At 41.0% G+C, this 11,354-nt stretch overlaps 1 protein-coding gene across 1 annotated transcript in view; it reads left to right on the top strand.

The window, feature by feature from the left end:
* The window catches only part of LOC101584944 (armadillo repeat-containing protein 3-like), a 92,191-nt gene that overhangs the window by 56,969 nt on the left and 23,868 nt on the right, over positions 1-11,354 (top strand). The window contains exons 8-13 of the mRNA XM_023708719.1: positions 886-1,135; positions 4,978-5,114; positions 6,248-6,416; positions 8,799-8,899; positions 9,627-9,722; positions 10,144-10,260. Of these exons, the coding sequence (XP_023564487.1) occupies positions 886-1,135; positions 4,978-5,114; positions 6,248-6,416; positions 8,799-8,899; positions 9,627-9,722; positions 10,144-10,260 (870 nt within the window). The remainder of the gene's footprint in view (positions 1-885; positions 1,136-4,977; positions 5,115-6,247; positions 6,417-8,798; positions 8,900-9,626; positions 9,723-10,143; positions 10,261-11,354) is intronic.

The following is an 11,354-nucleotide window of genomic DNA, read 5'->3' as shown; positions in this document are numbered from 1 at the left end:
TTTTTTAAATCTGTAAAAGCAAAATTTACATGCAAAATAAATTTCTAGTTTCAACCATGATAGCCTCTGTCTACAGTTCACACCCTCAATTGTCAGAAAAAGGAACAGAAGCCAGAGATTTTATCTTAAAACAGGAGTTTATATGTTTGTTTATCTCTAATTAAGGGTTTCATTTTCCTAACAAGAATAGTGTGATAGACTTTCTTTTAATAGGATTTCCCAGTCTTAACAGCATTGCTGAGTAAAAAAATTAAGTTTTTAATACCAGCATTCTAGGAGGCTGAGGCAGGAGAACTGCAAATCTGAGTCCAGTCTGGCAGTTTTGCAAGACCTTGTCTCCAAATAAAAAATCAAAAAGGGCTGGGGTTACAGCTTAGTGCCAAGGCCCTGGGTTCAATCCCCAGAATCGTAAAATAAAATCAAATAATTAACAGTTGTGATAGAGTTTGTAAAACAGTAGTTGTCATCTTTTTTCTATAACTAAAATCTGTAGAAGTAACAAAGAGGATTATTTCACTTACACCTGAAAATGTCCCAGATTCCACTTAAATCACTAGTTCCGGGTCCTGGGTGCATGGCGTGATAATCACTTTCTAAAAACTGCATTTCTGTGCTTTTCGGTTGTGTTACATAAACTATTTATTTATTTATTTATTTATTTGTGTGTGTGTGGCCAGCTCAGCCCACCAGGGGGCGGGGCTGGCTGGCATGTGGTGCTGGGGGATTGAACCGCGGTCCCTGTGCTTCGCTAAGCTTTTTCTAAGTAGGTGCTTTAGACAACTGAGCCATCTCACCAGCCCCACATAAACTCTTTTGAGTGCTCCAAAGAGAATTTCTTGACCTCCAATGAACCACCTAACCTCCATTCTTCCTTCCTATACTCAGTGCCACTGCTGAAGCTGAAGGCATCAAGCCATTAATAAACACCCTATCCAGTAAACGCGATGGAGCTGTAGCCAACGCGGCCACCGTACTGACCAGCATGGCGATGCAGGAGCCCCTGCGCGAGGCCATGCAGAGCCACGAACTCATGCAGGCTCTCATTGGCCCGCTGGGCTCGGCCAACACCCTCGTGCAGAGCAGGGTTGCCCTTGCCGTCGCTGCCATGGCCTTTGATGTGGAAGCTCGCACAGAGGTAACTGCCCCCTCCTCTTGTTGGGCAGGATCTACCAGCATATTAATTTGAAACATTTTCAAATTATTTGAACCTACCTACCATTAAGTCTGTCAGAATTCTGACAGTACTTTGGAAAACAAGCTGGTGTATTTGAAAGCAAAGATGGAGAGTGTACCCTAGCAACCTGATAATTCTGTTCTAAGTATTTATATACTTAAGAGAATCTGTCCTTCCTGGGTACCAGGAAAATTGTTTATAATATCTAACTAGAAATAAAGAACTGGCCCACTCTTCATAGATAAATAACGGTGTGTTCCTAACATGGAGTCTCAGGTCAGTGGAAATGAATGAATTGTAGCTCCAGAGAGTGGGAAGGAGTGTCACAAGCATTATGCGGAGTTAAATCAAGGAACAGAAGAATAGGTACTTGTGGTTCCTTTATATAATGTAAGAAATACTCAACTCCAAGCTGTGTGTCACCTACACATACATACGTATGTTAAAACTATAAGGAAAAGCAAGGTGATAATGATAATTAACCCTAAATTCAAGGAAGTAGCTGCCTGAGCAGAGAAATAGAGTGATTGGAGTGGAGAAAACTCAGAAATTCAAAGTCATATTGATGTCTTGCTTCTTCAGTGGGGTGATAGACAAACAGGTGTGTCTTTTACTGTAATGCTTGATAGTGTGTATACTCTTGTGCTTCTTTTATAGTTTATGTCCTCAGAATGTAGAATTGAATTCTTGAACAATTGATCATCTAAAAATTCTTAGTACCTAAAATGGTTCTAATAAACTTTGCCTAAAATTTGACATAAATGTACAAAGACCCTTTTACTCTTGATTTTCTTATGTGTACCTGTCATCATCAAATTCCAACAGCCTGGAATTTTGTTCCTCTCTCCCAACAAAGTAACAAAATGTAGTACTTATTGATCACCTACTATGTACCAGACTCTGTACATGCACGGAAACCTCATTTGAAATAAGTACACTTATAATACCCATTGCACAGATGAGGAAAAGGAAATTTAGAGAAGTAACCTGTTTATAGAGTTGGTAAGTGGCAAATCAGGGATATGAAAGCAATCTTAATTCTAGAGCCCAAGCTTCACATTATGTTGCGTATTCAGCCCACTATCTAATCTGCTTTTTGTTTTCTCCTAGATGTCTCTTCTACCTCCTTTCCTTGGTTCCTTTGACTCAGTTCATTTATATTTGCCCCTTTAGGAAGTAAGAGAGCCACCAGACACTTACCACCTACTGTGTGCCAGGTATTATGGTAGGCATCAGGAATACAGGGGTAATAAAAGTGTCATAGTCAACTACTTTTCATGCTCTTGCAGAGAAGTCCCTGTAGTTCCTGTAATAGTGCAGAAAACTGCCCCCCCATACTTGCAAATGCAGGACCCTTGTCACACTATTGCAAGTTTCCAGTGGTTTGTCATTGCTATAAGGTAAGAGTTAGGCTCCTAACACCCTATGCAAGGGCCTTAAATGCTCTATGCTTGCCTCTTTAAGCAGCCCAAGCTCCAGCTCTTTGCAGGGGGGCTCCACATCCCAAAGTACCACACTCTTTGTGCTTCTCTCAGAATGTTCCATTCTGCCATGTATACCTCCTCAGTTTCTCTGTGTGGAAAGCCAGTCTTTCTTCTACTGTAAATTCCACCAAAACCTAGCTCAGGGGCTGGGAATGTAGCTCAGTGGTACAGTGCTTGACTGGTCTGCATGAAACCCTGAGTTTAATCCTCAAAATGATCCAATTTTTGAAAATACCTAGGCTTCTCAGCTGTACTGTGTCCCATGAGGCCCTCTTTCAGTCCCCAGGCTTGACTGCATCCTCCTCTGCACTCTGGTACACCCTGGACATTATTTCCTTGATTTTCTTTTTTCACGTTTTATTGTTCTTGTATGAAGAACTGAAAGCTTCTTGAAACTTTAGGGAAAGGAGCTGAGAGTTTTCTTTCCTATGCCCATGTCTTTAATACGTACGTGGTACATAATACACACTTAATGCTGGTTAAATGAACAAGAGAATGAATGAAGAAATGAATGAACTAACTAGGTCTTTATCAAAAAGAACACATGGAGTTAGGTCACTGTCTTGTACTGCATGCAAAAATAACAACGTTGGGCATTTTGACTAGCCAAGTGTGGGATGCTGAGGGAACTTTTCTATGAAGTCCAAGTTATATACGCTAAAGTGTGGGACGGGCCAGAGTCCCTGTGTTGAGACAGCTGACTGCAAGTGGAATGCTCTCCGCAAGGCTCCTGACTTTGGATGCTATCTTTGATATGAATATTTGGTGGAATAGTTTTTATCATCCAGCTCAAATAATGCACTATTGCATTTCAGATGTGAAACAAGCACTCCCTCAGATTTGTTTTTCACTGGATTAATTTGTACGGGGGTAATTTCTTTTCATAATGTAACTAATGTAGACTCATCCAGTACTTTTCTTTTTTTTTCCTCTTCCCGAGTTCTTGAAGAAACAAAAAGACACTCTAAGGTGGCCCAAGTGGGTCTTTTTCTAGAGAATTGCCTCCCTAGTGCTCTGACTGCCCTTCTGACCTGGTGGCTGTGTCCAGAGATGTGGGTGGTGGCGATCTCTCAGTACGACCTGTGGCCCATATTGATTTTTCCTGCTCGAGCTGGAGGATTGTGTTACCTTCTTATTGCTGCTGTAACAAAGTACTACCACCTGGTGGCTTAAAGCAATAAAAATCTATTAACTTACAGGTTTTAGAGGTCAAAAATCTGGGGAAAAATGGGTTTTAAGAACTTAATGTGGGCTGGTGAGCTAGCCCAGCGGATTAAGCACTGGTTTAGGGAAGTGCTGGGACTGAGGTTCCATCCCTGGGGCCACAGGCCATGCTGGCCCCCGCCTCAGCATGCTGAGACATTCACCTAGTCCAGGCTGCAGTGCAGGCCTGTAATCCCAGCAATGGGGAGCCTGAAAACAGGAGGATCACCCTCAGTCCGAGCTGCACAGTGAGACCTGGTATCAAACACATAAATGTGTCAACAGGGCTATGTTCCTTCTGAAGGCTTTTTTTTTTTTAAATCCATTTCTTTGTTTTTGTACCTCCTAGAAGCCACCTGTAGTCTTTGGCTCAGGGCTCCTTTCTCCATCTTCAAAGCACATCATCCAGTATCCATTTCTATCTCATCTCTTTTGTGCTTCTGGCACTGCTGTCTTACTTTTGTAAGGATCCTGTGATTATGTTCTACCCGCTGAATGATCAAGAAAAAGAGCCCAATCTCAAAATCCTTAATCTAACCTCATGTGAAAAGACCCTTATAGGGAAATGGACCTCTTTGGAGGGTTGTTATTTGGTCTTTCTCAGAACCAAGTAAATTTTCTGTATTCAGAAGTAGAAGCAGAGTAAATTAGAGCATTCCCCATGTAGACAGTGAGAAGACAGGCTCCTTCCCAGGTCAAGCACGTTCCTCAACCCCTGCAAACACCCAACCTCCAACCCCCTCCTTTGCCCCACTCCCCACCAAAACCTGTGAATTCCTGCTATGACTTTACTGGTGTCTCTTGTCATGGAAAATTTGCCTCTTGTCCTTGACGTTATGCACTAGATTTTTCCCATGGGATTTAATAAATCTGAATATGGACACATTCTAAAGATTTTCACATGGTTATGACCTTTCATCTAATAATGAGATTTTTAAAAAAGCATAAATGGTTTTTAAAAATAATTTTATTGAGAAATAAAAAGCAATGAGACAGTTTCAAATCCAATTAGCAGGACAGTTTCAATAATTAATACATTGTATATTGTTGTCTTAGTAGGCGTAAATGTTTTTGCCCTATGTTCTTCATGTGTAAAATGTTAGTGTCCCCTTCTAGCTAAGAAATCAAGGTGGGCTGGAGCCCCTGGTGGAGCTCTTGCACTCCAAGAACGATGAAGTCAGAAGGAGCGCCAGCCAGGCCGTGATGGTCTGTGCCAATGATGAGCTGACGGCCACTGAGCTGTGCAAGCTCGGGTGAGTGACGCCACCCCCCCCCCAGATGATGAGCAGAAGACAGAGAGTGTGTGCTGCACTCCCAAGGGGGCAGAGCGTTCAGGAGCCCCAGTGATCCACAGCACAGGCCTTCAGTGTTGGGGAGACCACCTAAAGGAAGGGTGTTCTTCACCTACCTCCCGAAGGGTCCCCAGCTGATCTTTATACAGTCATCTTTTCATTTCTTCATCTTGGAAAGTGTTTCCTTTTGGCTTTTCTCTGCCATTGTCAAACACTGCCCTATCTCTCCCTCTACTTCAAGGTCAAAATAAAACAAGCAAGTCATGACTATCATCTGGATTTTTCCCTTCCCTACCTATCCATATCTTTTTATTAGGATTCTATATATAACTTCCTTCCCCAGTCTGTTCTCCTGACAAACAGAAAATGAGTTTTATTGCATTTACTATAGTAGTAAGTAACAAGTAAGGTTATATATATATATATATATATATATCTATATGTTAGGGTCTGTTCCAATACAATGAATTTTTCCTAAAACTGTTTGCTTAGTCAGCTTTCCATTGCTATAACAAAGTACTGAAATAAATCAGCTTACAAAGAGGAAAGATTTATTTGGTTCACAGTTGTGGAGGTTCCAGTCCATGGTAAACTAGCCAGCCACACTGCTTTCTCATCATGGTAGGCAGTACATTGTCATTGTCCCAGGGACAAAATGTTAAAGTAAGCTATGCTCATGTCACAGGCGTTAGGAAGCACTGAGAGTGGAAAGGGCAGGGTCTCAATATCCCCACAATAGTGTGCCCCTAGTGGCCTTATTTCTTCTTCCTAGGTACTCTCTTAAAGGTTCCACCACCTCCTAATAGTGCCAAAGGTTGGCAACCAAGCTCTCAACATGTGGGCCTTTGGAGGACCCTTTCTAAACCGTAGCAGTTTCCTTCACAACTGCTTGGACATGAGTTATTATGAGGCACATATGTTCTAACCAAAGGGTGACTTGTCTTCATAATTCTATCAGGGTTACTTTACCTAGATGAGTGCAGGAGGCATTAAGCTCTCCATGTCAATTCTTCATTTAAGATCTTAAGTATATCGATGGGAACTCAACAGTGGATCACTTGCATAAAACAAAACTTTTTTGCTTTTATTGACAGGGCTTTGGATATCCTTGAGGAAATTAATCTATCAGTTAGTCGAAAAAATATAATCAGTGAGGCAGCTTATAAAAAATTGCTCAACAATAACCTTTCCCTGAAATACAGCCAGACTGGCTATTTGTCATCAAATGACATAATTAGTGATGGATTCTATGATTATGGTCGGGTAAGTGTGTACTTATTTATATTTTAGTCTATATGATAATTTTTCCTTTAATCATGATGGCATATTACCATTTTATAAAGACTGAACAATTTATATTTGTACAGAAAGAAATTTGAAAATCAGCACTTAACCTTAACTTTGTTGGCATATAAGATTTTGCATTTTTGTACAGTTTTAACTAGAATCTATGTATTCATAGTTAAAATCATCTTTCTAATGCCAATCTCCAGTTTTGAATAAGATATAAAAGGAAGGGGTATTTTAAATTTGAAGCAATTTCAATTTCAACTTTATACCTTCAACAGTAAATTATATTACTTCCAGGGCTTAGAGTTAGTGATAAGATATTTTATTAATTATATAATTGACATTAACCCAATTCTAACACTAAATTTTAAATTTTAATGCAGAAACATTTAACTGCTTGTATGATCACAATTTTAATAAACAACATAACTCAGTGCTATTTTTAAGATAATAGGAAGAAAAAATTAAAATCTTAATGATCTTTTTGACTTGGCTGCTTAAATTTACAATTTCTACTTCTTCTAGAAACCAAAAGCAGTCAAGGTCATGAGGAAAACTTTTTTTATATATACTTTTTTATGTAGTTCGTACAGGGTCTATAGGGTCTCACTACACAGATCGGACTCATAGTGATCCTCCTGTTTTCAGCCTCCCAACTCTGGGATTACAGGTGTGTGCCACTACGCCCAGTCTCAAATCACCATCTCAGTGCCCCCTGGAGGTGGGGCTGGCACAGCACCCTGGGATCAAATCCCTGTCCCTGTGCCTGCCTAAGTATGCGCTTTAGTCCACTGAAGCTATCTGGCTGGCCCTATGAGGAAAACTTTAAAACCCCACAAATTCCATTTTAGGAAAAATTGGGAAACATGACTTTGAGACTTTAGAAAATTTTAAAGATTGCCAAAAGCCCTTATGATTAGGCAGGAACTGCAGAAGAAAAAAGGAAAAGAAGAAAAATAATCAGAACAAAAGTAGTAGTGGCAGATCTCAGAAAATACCACCCAACATTTACTTTCTGAGGTAAGAGAACTTGAAAGAGCAAGAGCTGGATGCCTTATTGGCAAGGCAGGTGTAAAACTCAAGACTGGGCTGCTCTTGGCAGAAGCCTTGTTGGACCAATGATGTAAAAAAAAACAGAATAGACAGAGCCATGAAAGAGCCTCAAAGCTGAGCTATATTTGCAGAAAGTAGAGGGTCACAGTATCGAAGAATTTGAGACTTTTTAAATAATGAGAAACAGCTAGCCCAAAACTTTACTTCCTCCACCGCTGACCCTGTACCCTGTAGCACCCAGTACCACACACAGGAGCCACCAAAATACTCCTCAAAGAAAGCCAGCTCATTCTGAAACAACAACTCACTACAATGACCAGCAAACATTCTAAATAAGTTCACATGATAGCAATGAGAGATAGAAGGATGTAAAGTGAAGGGGCAGAGGTGAATTAGGAGGCCTGCGGTGTCAGGAAGGTTTATTTTTTTTTTTTAATATATTTGGTACAGGGGCTCTCTGTGAAGCTCGGACTCATAGTGATCCTCCTGTTTTCAGCCTCCCCAGCACTGGGATTACAGGTGTGCACCACCACACCTGGTCTTTGCCAGCTCAGTGCACCTAGAGGTGGGGCCTGCATGGCATGTGATGCCAGGGATCAAACCCAGGTCTCTGCATTTGCCTAAGCTGGCTCTTAGTCTGCTGAGCTATGTTGCCAACCCTGAAGTGTTGGATTTTATGCTTACCATTTTAAACCTGAAGGTCAGGCGACCTCACAGAAGGTATATCATCTGAGTAGAGGCGTGGAGGAGGTGAATGACTTAGCCTTGGGGACACCGAGAATAGTTCCATAGGCAAAGCCAACCAGCACTGCAAAAAGCCAGAAAGAGTGCACATGCTTGGCCATCTCTGAGGAGCAGCAAGACCAGCGTAGCTAGAACTCATGGACAGGGTGAGGTCAAACTGATCAATTGTGTGAGCCTTAAAGACCCTTGGCAGAACAAAGTAGAGACCTCTAATCAGAATCAAGTGGGAAAGTGGCAGGGTCTCACTACTTACTTTTCCAGATGGTAAGTCCTCTCTAGAGTGTATAGACAGATTTGCAAACTCAAACAGTTCAGAAGCAAAGGTAACTTTGGTGTGAAACAGGTGAGGTGAACGCAATAAAGGTTGTGGGGAACTGGAGGGATGTGTTTTGCTCAAAAGCAAGAATGTCCACAACTTCACTTTGCTAGTTCTAATTTTATATGTGTGTGTTGTGCGCATGTAAGTGAATTAGACTCGTCAACTGTTAAGAGCATATTCCACCAGAACTCATTTCTAGCAATAAGGCTCCTGTATTGGGTCTTTACATTATCTTTCAGATAAATGCTGGCACCAAACTTTTGCCACTGAAGGAGCTGTGCTTGCAAGAACCTGGTCATCGACGTGCTGTTCTCTTAATCAACAACAAATCTTTTTATGCGTGAGTTTTTTTGCCAGGGTAGGCAGATTGGGGAAGCATATTTTTGTTTGTGTGTTTGTCGATGGGTATCTCTCTTTTTTCCTGTATCTAACAACACTGTGAAAACACAGTACACACACTTCTAGCCCTGATACAAGCTCCTAGAATAACGATGGAATAACTACCACCACAAGTTCAATTGTAGTCTCTTTCCCTTTGGCTCCCTGAAAATATGCCAGTAGATTTCTGAAGCTAGGACTGTCACCTTGGAGTAACTGAAGTGTAGGAAGGAGCAGACAGAGATGAATGATGTCCACTCATCTGCAGATCCATGTGCTGGAATATAACTACCACCCACCATTTTTCTTTGAAAGAAATAAATAGTAGGGCTACAAATTAAAGTTTCAGTATCCTGGAAAGTGATTCTACATATCTCTATATCTGTATAATATCTACATATTACATTTTATACAATTATCTCCTGTCCTAGCTTGTGAAAATCTTTGTGACAGTATTCCTTTTATCTTTAACCTCTTCTTTAACCTTTTAAAATTGAATGTCACTGTTAAAGTCTGCTCCAAATATGACTTTCTGCAGGAAATTGTTTTAGAGTACAAAGCCAATATCGATGAGTGAATTTTAATTTGTGCATAATTTTGAATGTATAACGTTTTAGTTCTCTGTCTATGGAAGATGAATCGTCAGACTTTAGTTCTCTGTCTACAGAAGATAAATCATCAGACTTTAGTTCTCTGTCTATGGAAGATAAATCATCAGACATGAGTTATGGGCGAAGTATTTCTTCTTCATCTTCATTAAGAAGAGCAAGTAAAGAAAAGCCCAAGTAAGAAAATGTTTTATCTATATGCAAATAACCCTCCCCTTATTCTGCCAGTGAATACATATTTTGGGTTCTAGATTTTGGCAACTTGATTCTTCTTCTGCTAGTCATGCAATTGCTTTTTGAATTGTTGTAGCAAGGATTTCTGGAAAAGTGGCGGGGCAGTGTGGGTTTCAGACTCTCCTGTTGCTGTGGCTCTGCAGTGACATTGGTCCCCATGACTGCGCATCTGTGAGCAGAATCAGTTCCTCCGCTGTAGATGGAGCAGCGTCTGACCCCCTGCTTCCTAGTGGCAAAAGGAATTAAATCCTAGTGGAAGTGGAAGGGCTTTAGAAACTATGAAATGACTCACAAATGTAACCCTATTGTTATTTTCCATATGATTGGAATTGGTGGTGATTTTTCTCAAATGACAAAACGAAACAAAAAATAGTTCTCGTTTTAGTACTGGATTTGGATCGCCCACAGACCTGAAATCAGAGCCTACTTCGGGACGAAATACTGTTCTTAGCAAAAGTGCCACTAAAGAGAAAGGACCGAAGTAGGAAACCTGTGTTGTGTTCTAATTATAAATCACACCAAGTTTTAATTACCCAGCAAAGTTGGTGAAAAAGGAGGTGTGGCTTTTGTTTTGCAATGTTGACATGGAAGCTAGACCTCACACTTGCTAGGCAAGTGTTGTGCCCTGAGCTACATCTTCAGCTTCTAAAACTTCCTATGTAAAACCTGCTTTAACAGTGTCAGAGGTAGAGCACTGGCCTAGGATATGTGAGGTCGTGGCTCCCACCCTTTTACTTCTGAACTATGTTGAGTTAGACAAGATTCCTGAGCTATAATTTTAAAGTGTCTGTAAAATTTACCCCGAGTTTCTTCTGACTCTGGATGAGAATTCAGGTCATTCTAATCACTGTTGGGAGCTTTCCCACCCTCACCTTTGTCCTGTCTCTATTATCGTGACTCTTAGACTCCAAGAAGAGGGAAACTGGATTCAGTGCATATATGCTGGGAACAATTATAATGTTCATGTTTTTGTTTGCACTACTGGGGATTGAACCCCGGGCCTTGGCAATGAGCTACATCTGCAGTCCTTTTTTATTTTGGCATGCGGCCTTTCTGAGTCTTGAGATTATGCTTTGGTCCTGGTGCATTTTAAACATTCTTCCTGGGCTGGAAAGGTAGCTCAGAGGCATAAGTGCCTGCCTGGCAAGCTCAAGGTCCCGAGTTTGATCCCCAGTACTGCATGCCATGCCAGGCCCGGAACTGGGTGTGGTGGCTCAAGCCTGTAATCTCAGTGCTGGGGAGGCAGAAAGAAAGGCTCACTGTGAGTCCAAACTACATATCAAGACTCTATAACAAAGATGAAAATAAAAATAAACGTTCTTCCTTCTATTGTTTACCTGTTTTTAAAACATATTTCTTCTCCTGAGACAGCATTTCTGGATACTTGGAAAAGCCATTTGGACTTCCTCCCATATTCAATGACTCTTTAGTTATTGTAGATGTAAGCCCTTAAGAGCCCCTGAGGTATACATACCAAACATCTGCTTTCTAAGTGACCTTGTCCTCAGATCTCCTAAGGTGTAGGCCAAGGTTTGCTCAGTCTCCAGATTCTGTGGCCTAGAATTCTGATTACCA

The sequence above is a fragment of the Octodon degus genome, unplaced genomic scaffold (genome assembly GCF_000260255.1).
Source record: "Octodon degus isolate 3935 unplaced genomic scaffold, OctDeg1.0 scaffold00492, whole genome shotgun sequence".
Taxonomy (NCBI): Eukaryota; Metazoa; Chordata; class Mammalia; order Rodentia; family Octodontidae; genus Octodon; species Octodon degus.
Note: the sequence above shows the minus strand (reverse complement) of the source record. Positions and strands in the feature narration are given on the sequence as shown.